This window comes from Rhinopithecus roxellana, chromosome 20 (assembly GCF_007565055.1).
Source record: "Rhinopithecus roxellana isolate Shanxi Qingling chromosome 20, ASM756505v1, whole genome shotgun sequence".
In the NCBI taxonomy this organism is placed as follows: domain Eukaryota; kingdom Metazoa; phylum Chordata; class Mammalia; order Primates; family Cercopithecidae; genus Rhinopithecus; species Rhinopithecus roxellana.
The window spans coordinates 64150561-64171671 of NC_044568.1; the positions used below are offsets into that span (position 1 = coordinate 64150561).

Here is a 21111-nt window from a genome sequence, read left to right on the forward strand (position 1 = left end):
ACTGGTCTTGAACTCCTGACCTCATGATCCACCCGCCTCAGCCTCCCAAAGTGTTAGGATTACAGGCATGAGCCACCTCACCCGGCCCTGATCCTGATTTAAAAAAAAAAAGGTTTTTTTTGTTTGTTTGTTTTTTGTTTTTGTAGAGATCAGATCTCACTACATTGCCCAGGCTGGTCTCAAACTCCTGGCCTCAAGTAATCCTCCTGCCTTGGCCTCCCAAAATGTTGAGCTTATAGGTATGAGCCACTTGGCCTCAATCCTGTTTTTTCATTGGGCTATCAAAGAAACCCAAATTAGGGCAGGATGGAGCTATGTATCTTATTTCGTAGATGAGAGAACTGAGGCTCAGAGGGCTAAGAGACTTGGCCAAGGTCACACGCCAGCTGTGTGCTGGAAGATCTAATTTGTGTGTGTGTTATTTTTGGACAAAGTCTGTTCTGTCCCCCAGGCTGGAGTGTAGTGGCACGATCTCAGCTCACTGCAACCACCGTCTCCTGGGTTTAAGTGATTCTCTTGCCTCAGCTTCCCAAGTAGCTGGGATTACAGGTGTGTGCCACCATGCCCAGCTAATTTTTGTATTTTTAGTAGAGATGGGGTTTCGCAACGTTGGCTAGGCGGGTCTCGAACTCCTGACCTCAAGTGATCCACCTGCTTTGGCCTCCGAAAGTGTGGGATTACAGGCATGAGCCACTGTGCCTTGCCTGGAAGATCTAATTTGAATTCTCATCTTCCAACTCCTGAGCTTTTCCCCCTGATCCAAGGATGCCTTGCTATCACGTCAGTAACCAAGAAATCCCCTCGAGTGTGGTTCAATGTCACGAGGATAAGCGTCTTCACCATGATGTGTATATAGGGCTCTCTCTCAACATGGGAAAAGGTGGCTGCTGACCACCCATAGGCAATTTCCCTTGTACCTCCAGTGTCTTCTTCAGAGTGGAGATGTTTTCACTGCAGACTTCCACGTTGTTCAGAGTCACCTGGGAGATGAGGAAGGAAGAACGTGACTTCCTGCCGACTGTGCCTGCCACCCACTCCAGTGCCAGACTAGCTGACAGCTGCGCTCCATGAAGCTCAGAGAAGGGCTGGCTGGAGTTCAGACTCGGGCTAGGGAAAGCCCACACCCCTACATCTGAGCAGGATGCTCAGATCTTGGATTGGGCAAAATGGGGAAGCAGGCTGGCCCTTCCTTCTGTGTCTGATACCAGGGAGCCTAAAGCTATCAGGACCTCAGAGGGAGTGAGCTCAGGTTTCAGGTCTTCTTGTACTGTGTTACCTACAGAGCAGAAATGACTCAGGCATACAGGTCTGGGATAAGTTCTGAGGCTCCAAATAGTCAAGCCCCAGGTCAGTGACACAAAGCCTGACATTCATTAAAGAAAAGCTTCCAGAGAGCCCGCCACCTGTGAGGTATTGTCTCATTCTTTAACTCATGTAGTCTGCCAAATACCCCCCACAGAACACGTATTATCAAGCCCAGTACATGGGAGGAAATGAGACTCCTCAGAAGGTAAAATGATTTGGCCAGGCACGGTGGCTCACGCCTGTAATCCCAGCACTTTGGGAGGCCAAGGCAGGTGGATCAAGAGGTCAGGAGTTCAAGACTAGCCTGTCCAACATGGCGAAACTCTGTCTCTACTAAAACTACAAAAAAAATTAGCTGGGCGTGGTGGCGGGCGCCTATAATCCCAGCTACTTGAGAGACTGAGGCAAGAGAATTGCTTGAACTTAGGAGGCGTAGGTTGCAGTGAGCTGAGATTGCGCCACTGCACTCCAGCCTGCGTGACAAGAACAAAACTCCGTCTCAAAAAAAAAAAAAAAATGTAAAATGATTCACCAAGGTCAGACAGCAACTGATTCAGCAAATATTTACTGAGTACCTGGATGTGTCAGGCACGGTTCTGGGCACTGAGAGAAAGCAATTAATAGAACAGACATGGTCCACCCCTCAGAACTGACATTCTAGAAGGGAAGCCAGATAGTAAACAAATGCATTATATAATGCCAGGAAGAATAATAAAGCAGGGTAAGGGACAGACACTCAGAGTGACAAGGCCATAAAGCTGGAGCCAGGCTTAGAATTTGGGTCTCTGAGCTTCCAGATAGATAAACAGGTGGAGGTTCCTGGAGAGTGGCCACCTGGGGAAGTCATGGAAGCGCCATACCCCTTCCCCCATAATTTGCCCTCTTCGTCTCTTCATCTGTATCCTATATAATATCCTTTATAATAAACAAATAAACTAAAAAAATGAATTCAGGTCTCCCTACTCTGGTCCAAAGATGACTTTTTTCATAACACGACTGCCTTACAGACTAGGTGCAGAAATACCAATGATAAAAGTAGCATGGGCACGGTGGCTCACGCCTGTAATCCCACACTTTGGGAGACCAAGATGGGTGGATCACCTGAGGTCAGGAGTTTGAGACCAGACTGGCCAACATGGCAAAATCCCGTCTCTACTAAAAATACAAAAATTAGTCGGGCGTGGTGGCAGGTGCCTGTAATCCCAGCTACTGGGGGGGCTGAGGCAGGAGAATCGCCTGAACCTGTGAGGTGGAGGTTGCAGTGAGCCAAGATCGCGCTATTGCACCCCAGCTGGGGCAACAAGAACGAAACTCCATCTCCAAAAAAAAAAAAAAAAAAGTAGCATGGGGCAAAAGTATTAAGGCACTAATTGCTCTGGCCATTCAGAGGAAAGAACAAACTGTTTTGGTGTGAGGCATTCAAGGAAGGTTCCATGGCAGAGTTGGTAGCTGAGCTGAACATAAAACGGTAGAACACAATTCTGACAGGAGATGAAGGTGAGAACATTTCTCCACCCCCATCAGCCTCTCTCTAGCTCACTGTCCTATTTGATATTTTCTTAACAGTCCTTAGGATTTCCTGACATTGTCTGGTTTATCTATTTCTTGTTTGCATGGATCTAGCCTGTTTTCTTCACCACTGCATGTCTATACAGCAGTCTACCTTTCTGGTTGATGGACATATTCTAACTGCACTGTCTGGTACGGTAGCCCCCAGCCATATGTGGCTATTGAGCACCTGAAGCTTAGCTAGTACAACTCAGGAAGTGGATTTTTAATTTAAATGTAAATTTCAATAGCTACCTGTGGCTGGTGGCTACTATGTTGGGCAGTGTAGCTCTAGAACCCAGAACAGTGCCTGAAATTTAGAAGTTTCTCAATAAATATTTGTGGAATGAGTAAGACAGTGAATGAACATATTCTGGAAAGGGGATAATATAAGCAAGTGCAGAATGGCAGAAAACCCAAAAAGGTATTTGGGAAATAGCAGACTCAGTTCACAGACACGTGAAGGAAAGTGGCAGGACGTAGAGCTGCGAGGGGCAGAGACTGATGGGGACTTGGGTGCTCTGCTCCAAAGTTAGCCCTGTGACCTGTGGACAGTGGGCTGGTACTGAGGATTTTTAAAGCAGGTGAATGCCACATGAGCACAGCCGTGGTTTGAGAATACTCATCTAGAGGCCATGTGTGGGAGGTAATAGAGGGCCTGGGGATCCTACTGCTTGTGAACTGGTGTGCTAGTGGCATGATCAGGAAGGCAGGGGTGAGGTAAGGGGGAGTCAGACTTCAAGACATGAGTCAGGAGCTTCAGGATTTCAGTGTAAAAGGAAGATCTCAGAATCCCAGGGGCTGTGATTAGAAGCTTCCCCAGAGTGCTTCCCTTGTCAGTGTCCTGCAGCCAATGCTGAAAGTCATGATGCTGACAGTGCTGCTTAGGCCACTTTGATGTGGACAGATAACCCTAAAGATCTTTCTTTAATATGCCATAACATGAGGCCTCTAATGTCACAAGTTTCCAAATAACTGTCTTGTCATGACAGCTGAAGGATGAAGGCCCTAAGTGTTTCCAAGGCATTTAAGGGCACCAAGAATAATTGTCATGAGGACTTATGGATTTGAGTTCAAATGGTATTGATTTCAAAGTTTCCCCTGTACTGACAGCCCTAGTAAGCGTGTATTCACTGGGCTTATTCCCTGCCCACAGTGCATGATGTCAGTACAGTTGGAGAATTCATCTTGACAGCCAGATGAATCAAGGTGACATAAAAAATAGGCCCTGCAATGGGAGTGATGACATTTTAAATCCTTGGTGTCAGGAAAACCAGAAACCTGTCACCAAGCATTTAGCATTGCCTTTCTTTTTGGTCTTATCTGCTGGGGCCTCAAACAATGAAACTGTGTTAATAGGAGGTCCTCACAGAGCGAACATGCACTGGCCGGTTTTGGAGATGTGTAGTCAAGTGGTAGAAAACGGAACTGGAAAGGTGGGATGGGTTAGATTTCGGAGGGTTAAACGAAGACATCTAGCTTTGATGTGGTAGGCAGCAAGCAGCCAATAATTATTTCTGAGCACAGAAATGAAAGTAAGTTCTGTAAATAAAATCAAATAATACAAACAAAATAAAAATTTAAGTTGGTTCATGATGTGATACTGGTTGCTGGGCATTTTGGCAAAGTTCTCCAAAGGTAACAAATTTCACAGGCAACAGTTTTTTGGATCTGATCTGTTTTTGGCAGCAACCATGATTACCCTAGATTGACAGAAACCATGCCCAGGGCAAACATTTTCTATGACAGGAAGAGAGTGGGGCTGCCTAAACAGCTTCCATATTGGATCTGTCTCATAACCTGCTACTATGGGTTCCTCTGCACAGGGGTTGGTAGATATTAGCAAGTTTAGGCTTCTGTCTCTGAAAGTAACAGCTCTGAACTCTTTTGGGGGTCACAGATCCTTTTCAGAATATGATAGCCAGGTATGGTGGCTCATGCCTGTAATCCCAACACTTTGGGAGGCCAAGCTGGGTGGATCACTTGAGGTCAGAAGTTCGAGACCAGCCTGGCCAACATGGCGAAACCCAGTCTCTACTAAAAAAATATTAGTCAGGTGTGGTGGTGCATGCCTGTAATCCTAGCTACTTAGGAGGCTAAAGCAGGAGAATCGCTTGAACCTGTGAGGCGGAGGTTGCAGTGCGCCAAGATAACGCCATTGCACTCTAGCCTGGGGAAAAAGAGCAAGATTCCATCTCAAAAAAAAAAAAAAAAAAAAAAAAAAAAAAAAGTGTCATAAAAGCTAAGGACCGTGTCCAGAAAAATGCACGTGAACATTTTTGCATCCAATCCCACCTGTGGACTACAGATGACAGCTCTGCTACTAGAGGTTTCTTTCAGGCTCTGAGCCTCAGGAGTCAAGACTCAGAGTGTGGCCAATGTGGGGGATGGAGCAGAATGGAATTCGGACTGTGCTACTCCCGTGCGTGCTAAGACAGCATGTGCCAGAGAGGCCTGATCCTGAGCTTAGGACTCATTTGTATTCTCTCTGGCTCATCATAAACTGGTTGTTGCTTTGTACAAATCTTTTCATCCTGTGCTTCTCCTTTCCACACAACGGCAAGGCTTGCTGCTTTATCACATCTGTCATTCCAGGTAGCAAAGGGCTTTAATAAGGCCTCCTTTCCAAAGGAAATGAAAGCCTGAGACATGTGCTAGTAGAGCAGTGCTGGCAGGCCTGAAGGACTGGCGCCTGCCCATGCTGCGGGCCTCTCCTCAGAGCAGCAGTCTGGTGGCCTGGCACAGATGGTGCAGTTGGTTCTGTGGCAGATGCAAGCCAAGCTTGACACTCAGTGGGCTCCTGAGCAGCTGGGCAGCACTCTGGGGAATGAATGCTAGGTGACAGCTGGGCAGCCCAGCCGCTGTTGTGGCTCAGGCTGTTCAGAATACGTCCCCGAGTAACAAATGGTTTCAGAACCTTCTAGGAGGAACTTCCCTTAAAGGAGGAATTTTTCTTCTATATAGATACTGGAGGAAAGGTCTCTAGCTAGAGGCCAACTATACTGTGGCTAAGGAGTCATACTGTAACCTCTCAAGATAAACCAACCCAGCTTGTGAGCTGTGGGGTACCTACCAGGAAGGACAGCTTCGCCTCGTCAGTACTCTCGATGCCTTTTGTGTCAAATTTGCCTTGCTGGAGGCTGCTGTGCATGATGTTCACGGCACTCGTAACCCCGCGCTGGATGTCCTGGAAGGTAGTGGCCGGGAAGCCCATCCGCAGCTTGTTACACAGAACATCCCTGGGGGACAGGATGGTATAGAGGGAGTGACAGTGCTCAACCTGGCCACCAGGACAGAAAGACCCGTGTCCACCACCCTGACGCAGCAGCACAAGGTGCCCTTTTAGGGGGTATAACCAGTCCTTAAGACCACTGTAGGAGACCTGAGGACCCAGGGTATGAAAGTAAACAGCACCCCCTCAAGGACACTGATGTGACAAGAACATACAGAGGAGACTGGCCAATCTCCATTGCTTATGAGGCTTTTAGCCATTACCACTGCACTCCAACAAAGCTGTGTGGCTGGCCGGGCGTGGTGGCTCAAGCCTATAATCCCAGCACTTTGGGAGGCCGAGACGGGTGGATCACAAGGTCAGGAGATCGAGACCATCCTGGCTAACACAGTGAAACCCCGTCTCTACTAAAAAATACAAAAAACTAGCCGGGCGAGGTAGTGGGCGCCTGTAGTCCCAGCTACTCGGGAGGCTGAGGCAGGAGAATGGCGTGAACCCGGAAGGTGGAGCTTGCAGTGAGCTGAGATCCGGCCACTGCACTCCAGCCTGGGCGACAGAGCAAGACTGTCTCAAAAAAAAAAAAAGCTGTGCGGCTTAGTGAATGCAGTACCATGTAGGAGTTGAGAACAGGTTTTGAGTCACTCAGTTCTGGATTCCACCTCTTACTCCTAAGTGGTGGATCTTTGACGAGGATGCAATCTCCCTAAAGCCCAGTTTCCTCATCTATAAAACAGAGCTAATAGTTCCTACCTCATAGGGTTGTTATTAGGACCTCAAAAGAGCAGGAGGTTAGCATAGTGCTGGGCCTGTAACAGTGGTACCTAGTGGTGGCATTATTCATCTGAACTGCCTGTTCTCTTTCCTCCGTCTAAGGGCCCATAGCTCCTTCAGTCTAGTCCAGGGAACAGAAATTTGGCCCATGAGATATATGGCTGATCAACAGCATCCTGGAGCCAAGGATACCATCTTTTTTTTTTTTTTTTTTTTGAGGCGGAGTCTCGCTCTGTCGCCCAGGCTGGAGGGCAGTGGCACAATCTTGGCTCACTGCAAGCTCCGCCTCCCGGGTTCACGCCATTCTCCTGCCTCAGCCTCCCAAGTAGCTGGGACTACAGGCGCCCGCCACCTTGCCCGGCAATTTTTTTGTATTTTTAGTAGAGACGGGGTTTCACCATGTTAGCCAGGATAGTCTCGATCTCCTGACCTCATGATCCACCCGTCTCGGCCTCCCAAAGTGCTGGGATTACAGGCTTGAGCCACCGCGCCCGGCCAAGGATACCATCTTAGGGATAGGAGCTTATGTCCTGTATAGAACTTAACTAGAATCATGAGGACAAAGGGCAGAAACAAATGGGCCTCAGGAATCAACAGGAAGGGCCTTTCTGCCTAGAAAGGAGAAAGGGAGTCAATTGTACCTGAAGTCAGACTCCAGCTCTGTGGTGGCGAGGTTGATCATGGCACAGAGACAGTCAATGCTAGAGCTGGACAGAGCCCGTCCAATGCACTTCTTAACAATGTAGAAGACATCATCCACCATGCTGGATGTCAATTGGCCCTTCTCATAGGTGTCCAGAGCCACAGCCTACCCAAAAGGCAAAGTCAACACTGAGGGTCCCAGTTGTGCATGTCATCTTCTAGATGATTCTGGATGGCCCTAGCTCTGCTCCCTTTTCTGTACCTTGTCCATGTTTCTCCCAACATGGCGTGTTCTGGTCACGGACTCATGTGCATCCTCCTTGTCAAAATAGCTCACTTCCCTATTGATCACTAGGTGAACAAGTTAAATATTTTGGGCCTTAGCCCTGCAGAGATCCATTACCTGGGGGGTGTAAGACATCTGCAGAGGCCCTACTTCCCTGAGGCTCCTTACCCACAAACCTTCAGGGAGGCAGGGAACAAGTGGAGAGCTTGGAGAGCCTTGGAGAGCCTGGAGAGCTGAGCTGTTCTTTTGTAATTCTTGGGAAGGAGGTCCTAGCTGGGTATACAAAGAGCACGACTCCAAAGATGCTCTCTAACCATACAAAGTGGTACCACTCAATCTGCATGCAAGAGTATTCTTGAAGCGGGACCAAAAAACATGACATGCCTCAGGCATTTCCTTCAGCCTGGCTTCTTGGACCGGAAGTCCCATTTCCAAGAGATGCATCCTATGTCCTACCTTATTGACAGTCTCCCTCATGAAGTACTCCTCCATGGTAACATATAAGCCAATTAGCTCCTGCATGGTACAGCTCAAAAGGCAGTTATTGAGGAGTTTGTCCAGACACTTCTGGTGCTCTAGGGAACAGCCAAGAAAGGAATACTCATTTTTTTTTCCCCAAGGGAAACAGAGCAACTTTTTTCATTTTTTCAGGTTTCTGTCTAGTCTTTCTTCCAAATATGTACATATTTTACATGGTTATAATCACGATACAGATAGCAGTTTTGAATACTGCTTTAAAAAAGTATATCATAAATATTTTCCATGTTTTCACCTACCTTATTTTTCATGACTATGTGGCATTTCATCAGGTGCATAATCGACATTTTAAAAACGACTCTTTTTATATTTTTAACTTTTTTTTTTTTTTTTTGAGACGGAGTTTCGCTCTTGTTGCCCAGGCTGGAGTGCAATGGCATGATCTCAGCTCACTGCAACCTCCGCTTCCCAGGCCCAAACAGTTCTCCTGCCTCAGCCTACCGAGTAGCTAGGATTATAGGCATGCACCACCACGCCTGGCTAATTTTGTATTTTAGTACAGATAGGGTTTCTCCATGTTGAGGCTGGTCTCAAACTCTTGACCTCAGGTGATCTGCCCGCCTCGGCCTCCCAAAGTGCTGGGATTATAGGCATGAGCCACCGTGCCCGGCCTTATTTTTAACTTTTGTGTTGTTTCATGTGAAACTGAGAAAAAGAACCACTCTATTCTTAGACACCTGGTTATTTCCAAATGTTTTGACATTACTGGAGATAACAGAATATCACAATAATTGGAGATTATAGTGAATACTTTTGTACGAAAAACTTTTTACTCCTTTTCCATTATTCCCTTAGGATTAATAGGAGTCAAAAGATATTAAGTTTTCATGGCAAAGACAAAAATACATTGGATATAGAATATTTCATTCTCTACACCAGTATTGTCCAACAGAATTTCTGTGATAATGAAAATATTTTGGTCAGGTGTGGTGGCTCACATCTGTAATCCCAGCACTTTGGGAGGCCAAGGTGGGAGGATCACTTGGGTCCAGGAGTTTTGAGACCAGCCTGGGCAATACAGCAATACTCTGTCTCTACAAAAAATAAACAAACAAGAAAAGAGAAAATATTCCGTATCTGTTATCTTATATAGTAGCCATCGGTCATGTTAGCGATTGAGCACTTGAAATGTGATGAACATAACTTAGGAACTGAATATTTTTATTTGTTTTATTAAAATTCTTTTTTTCCCCAGAATAGAGGTGAGAAAGATGGATTTAAAATTTTATTTAGGGCCGGGCACGGTGGCTCAAGCCTGTAATCCCAGCACTTTGGGAGGCCGAGACGGGCGGATCACGAGGTCAGGAGATCGAGACCATCCTGGCTAACACGGTGAAACCCCGTCTCTACTAAAAATACAAAAACTAGCCGGGCGAGGTGGTGGGCGCCTGTAGTCCCAGCTATTCGGGAGGCTGAGGCAGGAGAATGGCGTAAACCCAGGAGGCGGAGCTTGCAGTGAGCTGAGATCTGGCCACTGCACTCCAGTCCGGGCGACAGAGCGAGACTCCGCCTCAAAAAAAAAAAAAAAAAAAAAAAAAAAAAATTTTATTTAATTGTAATTAAATTTGAATTTGAATTTCAATTCATGAATGGCTACGTATTGGGCAGCATAGCTCTGAACAGTGATAGTCATCATTATTGCTTCTCGGTCTTTTGGCTAAGATCAAATGATAGTCATCATTGACATCAACAAGCGAACTCCAAATGAGCAAACAATTTCCTTTATACACTGATTCTGTAACGCCCCTGCCACGTATTATTGGCACAAGCCATGCAGAATGCCACAGATGCTGGGTGGGTCTCAAGTCCCCAGTCCAAAGAACCCTGCATATATTTGCCCAGCAGGATTTTTTTTTTCCTTTAACTCTTGCTTTAGTAGCCAGCAGGAATTAAATGGTTATCTTAAAAACCTAGCGAGTCAATCTGTAAATGAAATTGGACTCCAGCATACCTTTACAAAATTTTAAAAAAGTGTTTATCTTTTATTATTTAATTGAATTGAATTTTTTAGGGATGGGGTTTCACTATGTTGACCAGGCTTGGTCTCAAACTCCTGGACTCAAGCGATCCTTCTTCCTCGGCCTCCCAAAGTGTTGGGATTAGGTGTGAGCCACCATACCCAGACAAAATTTTTCTTTTAATATAGTGACAAGGTCTTGTCATGTTGCCCAGGCTGGTCTTGAACTGCTTAAGCAGGCTGGGCACGGTGGCTCAAGCCTGTAATCCTAGCACTTTGGGAGGCTGAGACAGGCAGATCATGAAGTCAGGAGATCAAGACCATCCTGGCTAACACGGTGAAACCCCGTCTCTACTAAAAAATACAAAAAAAACTAGCCGGGCGTGGTGGCGGGCGCCTGTAGTCCCAGCTACTCGGGAGGCTGAGGCAGGAGAATGCCGTGAACCCGGGAGGCGGAGCTTGCAGTGAGCTGAGATCCGGCCACTGCACTCCAGCCTGGGCGACAGAGCAAGACTCCGTCTCAAAAAAAAAAAAAAAAAAAAAAAAAGAACTGCTCAAGCAATTCTCCTGCCTCAGCCTCCCAAAGTGTTGGGATTACAGGTGTGAGCCACTGCACCCAGCCCCCTTTCTTATCAATGTCAATTATTCCTTGAAAAATTGTGACTAGGGGAACTGGCAGACTGAAAGGGATAGGAGGATTCCTGTACATTATATACTCTTTTTTTTTTTTCTGAGACAGAGTCTGGCTCTGTTGCCCAGGCTGGAGTGCAGTGGCATGATCTCGGCTCTATGAAACCTTTGACCCCCAGAGTTCAAGCAATTCTCCTGTCTCAACCTCCTGAGTAGCTGGGACTACAGGTGCATGGCACCACGCTTAGCTAATTTTTGTATTTTTAGTAGAGATGGGGTTTCACCATATTGGTCAGGATGGTCTCAAACTCTGACATCCATCCGCCTTGGCCTCCCAAAGTGCTGGGATTACAGATGTGAGCTACCGCACCTGGCCTATGTACTTTTTTTTTTTTTAAAACAACAACAACAACAACAAAACACTTTACTGAAGTATAATTTATATCTATACAATTTAAAACAGGGCATCAGTGTCTTCATCTGTAAAGTGATTAGATGGCCTCATTCTAAAATCCAGTACCTTTAGATTTCCTCCTGGGAGTCAATTTGTCTACAGACCACCAGGGGCTAAAAAGTCCCAATTGTTTCCTTAATAAGAGATCTGTGGCTTAACTATTAAGAAACACTGCCGATTATATCTCAACCCTCCCCAGAAATATGGGAAATATTTTTACCTTGCTTTACTTCTTCTGAGGCCATGGAGTCCCCCACCTCAAAATCAGAGCTAATCCTCTTCCTGAGGAAGCGTAAGTATAGCTCACTGCGGGCATTCATCAGGGTGACCTCAGTCAGGATGGGGTCCAGTTCTCTGAGACACATGGAGCAGAAGGAACAGGAGGACAGTGGATTCCCTTAGACACAAGAGCTACAGGGAAAACAGAGTCCTGAATTTCCCCTCCCCACTGGGCCCATAAGGAAAAGCTCTGCCAGATGGCCCTCCTAGCTCAGTTGGTCCAATTAGATTCAGAGATAGGTGTCAACCACATTTTCCATTTACCTGTTTAACCTAAATCATTCACTCCCTAAAATTCTGCCAGACCTAAATAAAAGGTTGGGAGGTGTGTCTTTTCTTTCCTTTTCTTCCTTTCTTTTTTTTTGAGATGGTGTCTCGCACTGTCGCCCAGGCTGGAGTGCAGTCGCGCAATCTTGGCTAACTGCAAGCTCCACCTCCTGGGTTCACGCCATTTCTCCTGCATCAGTTTCCTGGATAATTTTTTGCATTTTTACTAGAGATGGGGTTTCACCGTATAAGGAAGGATGGTCTCGATCTCCTGACCTTGTGATCCACCTGCCTCAGCCTCCCAAAGTGCTGGAATTACAGGCATAAGCCACCGCGCCTGGCCTATTTTCTTTTCTTTTTTCTTTTTCTTTCAGACAGAGTCTCGCTGTCGCCCAGGCTGGAGTGCAGTGGCGCAACCTCGGCTCACTGCAAGCTCCGCCTTCCAGGTTCTTGCCATTCTCCTGCCTCAGCCTCCTGAGTAGCTGGAACTACAGGTGCCCGCCACCACGCCTGGCTAATTTTTTGTATTTTCAGCAGAGATGGGGTTTCACCGTGTTAGCTAGGATGGTACCCATCTCCTGACCTCATGATCCACCTGCCTCAGCCTCCCAAAGTGCTGGAATTACAGGCATGAGCCACCACGCCTGGCCTATTTTCTTTTCTTTCTTTTTTTTTGAGACAGAGTCTTGCTCTGTCGCCCAGGCTGGAGTACAGTGGCGCGATCTCAGCTCCCTGCAAGCTCCACCTCCCAGGTTCACGCCATTCTCCTGCTTCAGCCTTCCGAGTAGCTGGGACTACAGGCGCCTGCCACCATGTCCGGCTAATTTTTTGTATTTTTAGTACAGACGGGGTTTCACCGTGTTAGCCAGGATGGTCTCAATCTCCTGACCTTGTGATCCACCTGCCTCAGCCTCCCAAAGTGCTGGGATTACAGGCATGAGCCACCGCGCCCAGCCGAGATGGGGTTTTGCCATGTTGGCCAGGCTGGTCTCAAACTCCCGACCTTAGGTGATCCACCCACCTCGGCCTCCCAAAGTGCTGGGATTACAGGCATGAGCCACTGTGCCCAGCCATTCGTCTTGCTCTGTTGCCCAGGCTTGAGTGCAGTGGTGCAATCTTGGCTCACTGCAACCTCTGCCTCTAGGTTCAAGTGAGTCTCATGCCTTAGACACATTAGTAGCTGGGATTACAGGTATGTGCCACCCCACCTGGCTGATTTTTGTATCTTTAGTAGAGATGGGATTTCGTCACGTTGGCTAGGCTGGTCTCAAACCCCTGGCCTCAAGTGATCCTCCTGCCTTGGCCTCTTAAAGTGCTGGGATTATAGGCATGAGCCACAACGCCTGGCCTCTTTTGTGGTTTGAATAAAGATTATCTATGACCAGGTGTGGTGGCTCACGCCTGTAATCCCAGCACTTTGGGAGGCCGAGGTGGGCAGATCACGAGGTCAGGAGATCAAGATCATCCTGGCTAAAATGGTGAAACCCCGTCTCTACTAAAAATACAAAAAATTAGCCAGGCGTGGTGGTGGGCACCTGTAGTCCCAGCTACTCAGGAGGCTGAGGCAGGAGAATGGCGTGAACCTGGGAGGTGGAGCTTGCAGTGAGCAGAGATCGTGCCACTGCACTCCAGTCTGGGCGACAGAGCAAGACTCTGTCTCAAAAAAAAAAAAAAAAAAAAAAAGTAAAAGTTTGGATGGATTACAGTGGGTCATGCCTGTAAGTGCTTTGGGAGGCCGAGGCAGGGGGATCACTTGAGATCTGGGTTAAGTTTAAGACCAGCCTGGGCAACATAGCAAGCCCTCATCTCTACCAAAAATTAAAAAATTGGCTGGGCACGGTGGCTCATGCCTGTAATCCCAGCACTTTGGGAGGCCAAGGTGGGTGGATCACCTGAGGTCGGGAGTTTGAGACCAGCCTGGCCAACATGGCAAAACCTCATCTCGGCCGGGCGCAGTGGCTCATGCCTGTAATCCCAGCACTTTGGGAGGCTGAGGTGGGCGGATCACAAGGTCAGGAAATCGAGACCATCCTGGCTAACGGGAAACACGTCTCTACTAAAAATTAGCCAGGCAAGGTGGTGGGTGCCTGTAGTCCCAGCTACATGGGAGGCTGAGGCAGGAGAATGGCGTGAACCCGGGAGGTGGAGCTTGCAGAGAGCCGAGATTATGCCACTGCACTCTAGCCTGGGCAACAGAGCGAGACTCTTGTCTAAGACAAACAAACAAACAAACAAAAAACTCATCTCCACTAAAAATACAAAAAAATTAACCGGGCGTGGTGACACATGCCTATAGTCCCAGCTACTTGGGAGGCTGAGGCAGGAGAATTGCTTGAACCTGGGAGGCGGAGGTTGTGGTGAGCCGAGACCACACCACGCCACTGCACTCCAGCCTGGGCAACAGAGCAAGACTGCCTCAAAAAAAAAAAAAAAAAAAAAAAAAAAATTAGCTAGGAGTGGTGACTGTAATCCTAGCTAGTCAGGAGCTACTTGGGAGGCTGAGGCTGGAGGATCACCTGAGTCCACGAGTTGGTGGTCACAGTGAGCTGGGATTCCGTCACTGTACCACTTTACTCCAGCCTAGGAAACAGAGACCCTATTTCTAATCAAAAAAAAAAAAGTAAAAGTTTAAAATTTTAGGATAGTAGTCACCTTTGTGGGAAGGGAAGAGAGTCACTCTGGGGGCTTCAAAAGTGTAGTCATGCTACATAAGAACATTTTGGTCAAAAATGAATTGCTGGGCTGGGCATGGTGGCTCACGCCTGTAATCCCATCACTTTGGGAAGCCTCTGGGAGGTGAGAGAATCACTTGAGCCCAGGAGTTTGAGACTAGCCTAGGCAACATGGCAAAACCTCGTCTCTACAAAAAATACAAAAATTAGCCCAGCGTGGTGGTGTACACATATGGTCCCAGCTACTCGGAAGGCCAGGGTGGGAGGATTGCGTGAGCCTAGGAGGTTGAGGCTGCAGTGAGCCATGATCATACCACTGTACTGCACTCTGGCCTGGGCAACAAAGCAAGACCCTATCTCCAAAAAACAAAAAAAAAACAACAAAAAAACCCCCAAAACAACAAGAAAAAAAACTGTATCGGTATACACAAGAGTGTTCCCATAATATTATAATACTGTATTTTTACTGTACCTTTTCTATGTTTAGATATGTTTAAATACACAAGTATTTACCATTGTGTTCTAATTGCCTATGGTATTCAGTACAGTAATACGCCACACAGGTTTACAGCCTAGGACCAATAGGCTGCATCATATAGCCTAGGTGTGTAGTAGGCTAAGTACACCCTACGATGTTGACACAATGGAAATCGCCCAGCGATGTATTTCTCAGAATGTACTCCAGTTGTTGGCAGGGTATGGTGGCTCATGCCTATAATCTCAGCACTTTGGGAGGCCGAGGTGGGCGGATCACTTGAGGTCAGGAGTTCGAGACTAACCTGGCCATCATGGCAAAACCGTCTCTACTAAAATTATAAAAAATTAGCCAGGAGTGGTGGTGCACGCCTGTAGTTCTAGCTACTTGGGAGGCTGAGGGAGGAGAATCACGTGAACCTGGGAGGCAGGGGCTGCAGTGAGCCAAGATCATGCTACTGCACTTCAGCGTGGGTGACAGAGTGAGACTCTGTCTCAAAAAAAAAAATACCAGTCATTAAATGACACGTGATTGTACTGATTTTTATTTTATTTTATTTTATTTTTTATTTTTTGAGATGCAGTCTCACTCTGTAACCCAGGCTGGAGTGCAGTGGTGCGATCTTGGCTCACTGCAACCTCTGCCTCCCGGGTTCAAGCGATTCTCCTGCCTCAGCCTCCCGAGTAGCTGGGACTACAGGCGCGCATCACCATGCCCAGCTAATTTTTATTATTTTTAGTAGAGACGGGGTTTCACCATATTGGCCAGGCTGGTCTCAAACTCCTGACCTTGTGATCTGCCTGCCTCAGCCTCACAAAGTGCTGGGATTACAGGCGTGAGCCACTGCACCTGGCTAATTATGATTTATTACACATTTTATTTACACATACTTTTGTTCATGATACATTCCACTGAAAAATAAGAGTAATTGATAAAATATTTCAAAAACACAGACCACATTGTAACAGAGTCGTCTGAATTATATATACATGGTTACCAATTCAAACTGTTGTGGGCTGAAGAAAAGAGAAGGATTATTACCTTGGTTCGATTTTTTCTGTTGTAGAATTTCTCATCAAGTTGTTCTGAACGTGCCGGAACTGCAACATACCACAGGAATGAGAATATTCTTCCCCACCCCCACATCTGTTGGCCTCTTGCTGGTCACTCCAAACTTTTGGCATACAAGAATGTTTAGGTTTAGTTTGCTTACCAGGTTTACCTTCCCTTCAACCAGCAGTGGGCTTTCAAGATGACAGGCCAAATATTTGTTTTTGGGTTGGATGCTAATAATACTCACTTCTATTACTGTGCTTAAAAGTCATGCTAATGGTGTTCCAATAGACTATTGTTTATAGTCTCCTAGTCTGGAGTTCTAGAAATACAATTGTAGGAGGCCACTCCTATTTCTATGTTGTACTTTTAATTTCTCTGCTCAAAAGAAGGAAAATATAATAAAGTTCTGAAAAAGCAAACGTTATCTTTAACATCTAAGGAATGAAGGGGGAAATTGGAGACAATTACTTGGACACTTAATAGGACCTCAATAAATAGAATGTCATTATATCACCAGAGGGCACTGTTGCACATTTCATGATAGAGAACTGGTCTACTACTTCTGCTGTGTTCTTTTCAGGAAGCCCTTTCTATTTCCGTTTTGGTCTTGAACTGAGGCCATCATCATCTTGACAACACCTCAAGTCCAAGGTAAGCTGGCAATGGGCAAGATGCAGGCCAGTTCGTGCTGAGCATTAATTTTTCTCCTGTCTGCACCTTTCTTCACTGTTTCCCCTCCAAGTTATTCTACTCAGTGTTCCTGGCTAAAGCTGCTACCAAACCCCACCTGGAGCTTCCCCTGCTCACCTGCTGGTGGTAGTCCCTTTGCTTGATGAACTTGTCTACCACCTTCTCCACCTGTCTGTCACATTCCACCTGCAGATATTTGATCAGGGTATAGAGTCTCCCTGGCCCATAATAGGTCTCTACTATTGGTTGGTGTGTCTCCACAATGCGGGCAATCCCTAGAAGGGAGGAAGCAAGAGGGTTGTAGCATTCTTCCTACAAAATAAACTTGCTCCATCTGGGACTAACCAAGGGTCTAGCTCAATCCTTTTGGCTGCTTCACTTTCTGAAATGAACACAAAATAGGCCTTGTCAATGCTAGGGGTTGCTAAGCAAATATGTTAAATATGCACAGTGCTTGGTACATCAGCAGGCATTTGGTAAGTTACATTGATACTGTTTTCTACAGCAGCATCTTTGGAATCAGCATCACTCGCTTTCTAGTAATTTATTTTAGGGTTAAATTTATTCTTACGGAGTTTGCGGTTTGAGGGTTAGGCAGGATCAAAACACTGGAGAGACTCTAATCTTTGCTTATCAGGCACTGAATCTGGAAGTTATTTAATTCTCCAATCAATTAATACACAGTAAACTACATGATTAAATTAAAGTCATCAAACTAGAAGGGTGAGAAGAAAGGCTAGGATGCAGGTGTCATATAGAAATGTCTCCAGTCTCTCTAGAGTGGAGAAAGAGGCTCACCTTCAAACAGAAGAGTAAGTGTATCTGCAAAGATGACTGCAGCTCTCCGATCACTCATGTCTGTCCCCAGCACCATGAGCAGATTCTCCTCAGCTTTACTGGCCACCTAAAAAAGGAGAAGACCCACATACATTCCTCAGAAAGGCCAGCCTTACACCAGGTATGTCTCAATTTTCCAAAAAGGCCTCCCATTGGCTTTCTTTTTTTTCACATTTCCCTTGATGTTTGGAAGCCCAGGCAGCACAGAGGAAACTCCCTTGAGGGACAGTCTGAGCCTCAGGCAGGACAAGGAATGTGAGCATGGTGTAGCTCCTCTTCCATTATTTTCTTCTCTTGGAAAATATGGACTGCCATTAGCCAAGGGAGAGGGTCCTCAGTTCCAACAATCTCAAAGTGTAATTTTCTATCATTTTTTAAAATAAGAGACAGGGTCTCACTCTGTTGCCTAGGCTGGAGTACAAGGGAGCCAGTCATAGTTCACTGTGGCCTTGAACTCCTGGACTCAAGAGATCCTCTTACCTCAGCCTCCTGAGTAGCTGGAACTATAGGCAAGAGCCACCATACCCGGCTAATTTTTTAAAAATTTCTGTAGAGATGGGGTCCTGCTATGTTGCCCAGACTGGTCTCGAAGTCCTGGCCTCAAGCAGTCCTCTTGCCTCAGCATCCCAAAGTGTTGGAATTATGTGAGCCATTATGCCTGGCATGTTATCATTAATAGTGCTTTCTCAAGCAGGACAAAACCTGGGTACTGCAGAAGGGACTTCTACTGGATTAAAGGTAGAAGCCAATTCTAGGTCCCAGGTGGCAAAGTATACTGATAAAAAAAGTACCATAGAGCAGGTTTTTTTTGTTTTTTTTTTTTGTTTTGTTTTGTTTTTTTGTTTTGTTTTTTGTTTTTTTTGAGACGGAGTCTCGCTCTATCGCCCAGGCTGGAGTGCAGTGGCCGGATCTCAGCTCACTGCAAGCTCTGCCTCCCGGGTTTACGCCATTCTCCTGCCTCAGCCTCCCGAGTAGCTGGGACTATAGGCGCCCGCCACCTCGCCCGGCTAGTTTTTTGTATTTTTTAGTAGAGACGGGGTTTCACGGTGTTAGCCAGGATGGTCTCGATCTCCTGACCTCGTGATCCACCCGACTCGGCCTCCCAAAGTGCTGGGATTACAGGCTTGAGCCACCGCGCCCGGTCTTTGTTTTTTTTTTTTAGATGTAATTTCGCTGGTCACCCAGGCTGGAGTGCAATGGCACAATCTCAGCTCACTGCAGCCTCTGCCTCCCGGATTCAAGCGATTCTCCTGTCTCAGCTTCCCGAGTAGCTGGGATTACAGGCACGTGCCACCACGTCTGGCTAATTTTTGTATTTTTTAGTAGACACGGGGTTTCACCATGTTGACCAGGCTGGTCCTGAACTCCTGATCTCAGGTAATCCACCCGCCTCAGCCTCCCAAAGTGCTGGGATTACAGGCGTGAGTCACCGTGCCTGGCCTGTATTTTGTTTTTCATTAATTTTTTAGAATGAGTAAAACGCATATTTAAACATTCCAAAGGAACAAAGGAATATTCAGTGAAAAGTGGTTCTTCTAACCTGTGTCTCTTAATTTCCCAATTTTCTTCAGAGGTGACCACTGTCAACCCTTCCAAAAGAAATCCTATGCTTATACAAATATATCTTGATTGCTGACTCCCTCATTTTAAACAGGAATGACAACATATTGTTTTGTACCCTGTTTAACAAACCACGTTAGAGAATAAAATATGTCAGCACTTAGCGAACGGCATCATTTTTCTTAACGGCACAATAATGGTCTGACAGAGAATTATTTGTGGGAGGGGAGTGACACACATAGACCTATAGCTAAAAAACAGCTGGGTGGGGTGGTAGTCCCAGGACTTTGGGAAGCTGAGGTGGGAGGACTGCTTGAGGCCACGAGTTTGAGACTAGCCTGGGTAACAGTGAGACCGTTTCTACAAAAAAAAAAAATTAGCAACGCATGGTGGCATGTGCCTGTAGTCTCCACTGCTCGGGAGGCTGAGGCAGGATTGCTTGAGCTTTAAAAGAGTGATTCAGGCCGGGTGTGGTAGCTCACGCCTATAATCCCAGCACTTTGGAAGGCTGAGGCGGGCGGATCACCTGAGGTTGGGAGTTCGAGACCAGCCTGACCAACATGGAGAAACCCAGTCTGTACTAAAAATACAAAATAAGCTGAGCGTGGTGGCGTATGTCTGTAATCCCAGCTACTTGGGAGACTGAGGCAGGAGAATTGCTTGAACCCGGGGGGTGGAGGTTGCAGTGAGCTGAGATCGTGCCATTGCACTCTAGCCTGAACAAGAGTGAAACTCCATCTCAAAAAAAAAAAAAAAAAAAAAAAGAATGATTCAACTTCTCAGAGAACTTGCATTTTAATTTCATATGCTTTCACCTGGTCTGTTGGAAATGAATGTGCATTGGCAGATGTCTTGGCCATGCCTGGTACACAGTAGGCTGGCAAAAGGTGTGTTGAATAAACACACGCATCCAGTCCTGCCTGGCTACACAGCAACGGCAGTAAGGGGAGTCATATCCAGAAGAGAGAAAGTATCCATAGAAAGTGGATCCATCCAGTGCCCCAATCTGCAGGCCACACAATTATCCTGCCAAGCAATCAGGGTCCATACCTGCTTGCAAAGGTATTCTGAGAACTTTCTTAATCCCTCCTCATGCAAACCCAGCAGTGGGAAGATCTTGAAGAAGCGCTCCACCTGGGGCAGATCACCTTCCTTGGTGGCAATGGCAAACTTCTCTGCCACAATGGCTTTGAGACGTTGCTCAGCTTCCTGCAGCAATTTCAGGTTGGCATCAATCATGCTCCCTGTTCAACAGGGAGAAAATGCAAATTCAAGTAAACAATGGTACTGTGTCAGGTCCATGCCACTTTGTGTAATACTATTCATCCAGCAAATACGTATTAAGTACTTACTATGTGCAAGGTGCTGTGCTAGTAATATCTATGATTACAAGATGAATCAGCCCTGATCCTACCATCACAGAAGTTAGGATCAAGTAGAAGAGATAAAGTTTGTGCACAAATAATGATGATGAGATACAGTACATGATGTGTCATGAGAAAGGTGCCAAAGGACGGGCACTGTGGCTCACGCCTGTAATCCCAGCACTTTGGGAGGCCGAGATGGGTGAATCACAAGGTCAAGAGATTGAGAACATCCTGGCCAACATGGTGAAACCCCATCTCTACTAAAAATACAAAAATTAGCCAGGCGTGGTGGCATGCGCCTGTAGTCCCAGTCACTCAGAAGGCTGAGGCAGAAGAATCCCTTGAACCTGGGAGGCAGAGGTTGCAGTGAGCCAAGATCACGCCAGTCTGGCAACAGAGTGAGACTCCGTCTCAAAAAAAAGAAAGGTGTCAGAAAGTCACATTTCTGGTTAAAGTAATGAGAAAAGGCTTCCTAGAGAAGGTGACATCCCACCTCTTGAAGATGGGCAGGATTCTGATACCTGCACAGGAGGAACAAACATTCCA

At 46.5% G+C, this 21111-nt stretch overlaps 1 protein-coding gene across 1 annotated transcript in view; it reads right to left on the bottom strand.

The window, feature by feature from the left end:
- The window catches only part of COG4 (component of oligomeric golgi complex 4), a 40608-nt gene that overhangs the window by 9674 nt on the left and 9823 nt on the right, over positions 1-21111 (bottom strand). The window contains exons 5-13 of the mRNA XM_010382948.2: positions 20249-20442; positions 17600-17705; positions 16919-17076; positions 16097-16155; positions 11583-11716; positions 8241-8359; positions 7498-7664; positions 5927-6092; positions 918-980 (exon numbers count right to left, since the gene is read on the bottom strand). Coding sequence (XP_010381250.1) covers positions 918-980; positions 5927-6092; positions 7498-7664; positions 8241-8359; positions 11583-11716; positions 16097-16155; positions 16919-17076; positions 17600-17705; positions 20249-20442 — 1166 coding nt within the window. The remainder of the gene's footprint in view (positions 1-917; positions 981-5926; positions 6093-7497; positions 7665-8240; positions 8360-11582; positions 11717-16096; positions 16156-16918; positions 17077-17599; positions 17706-20248; positions 20443-21111) is intronic.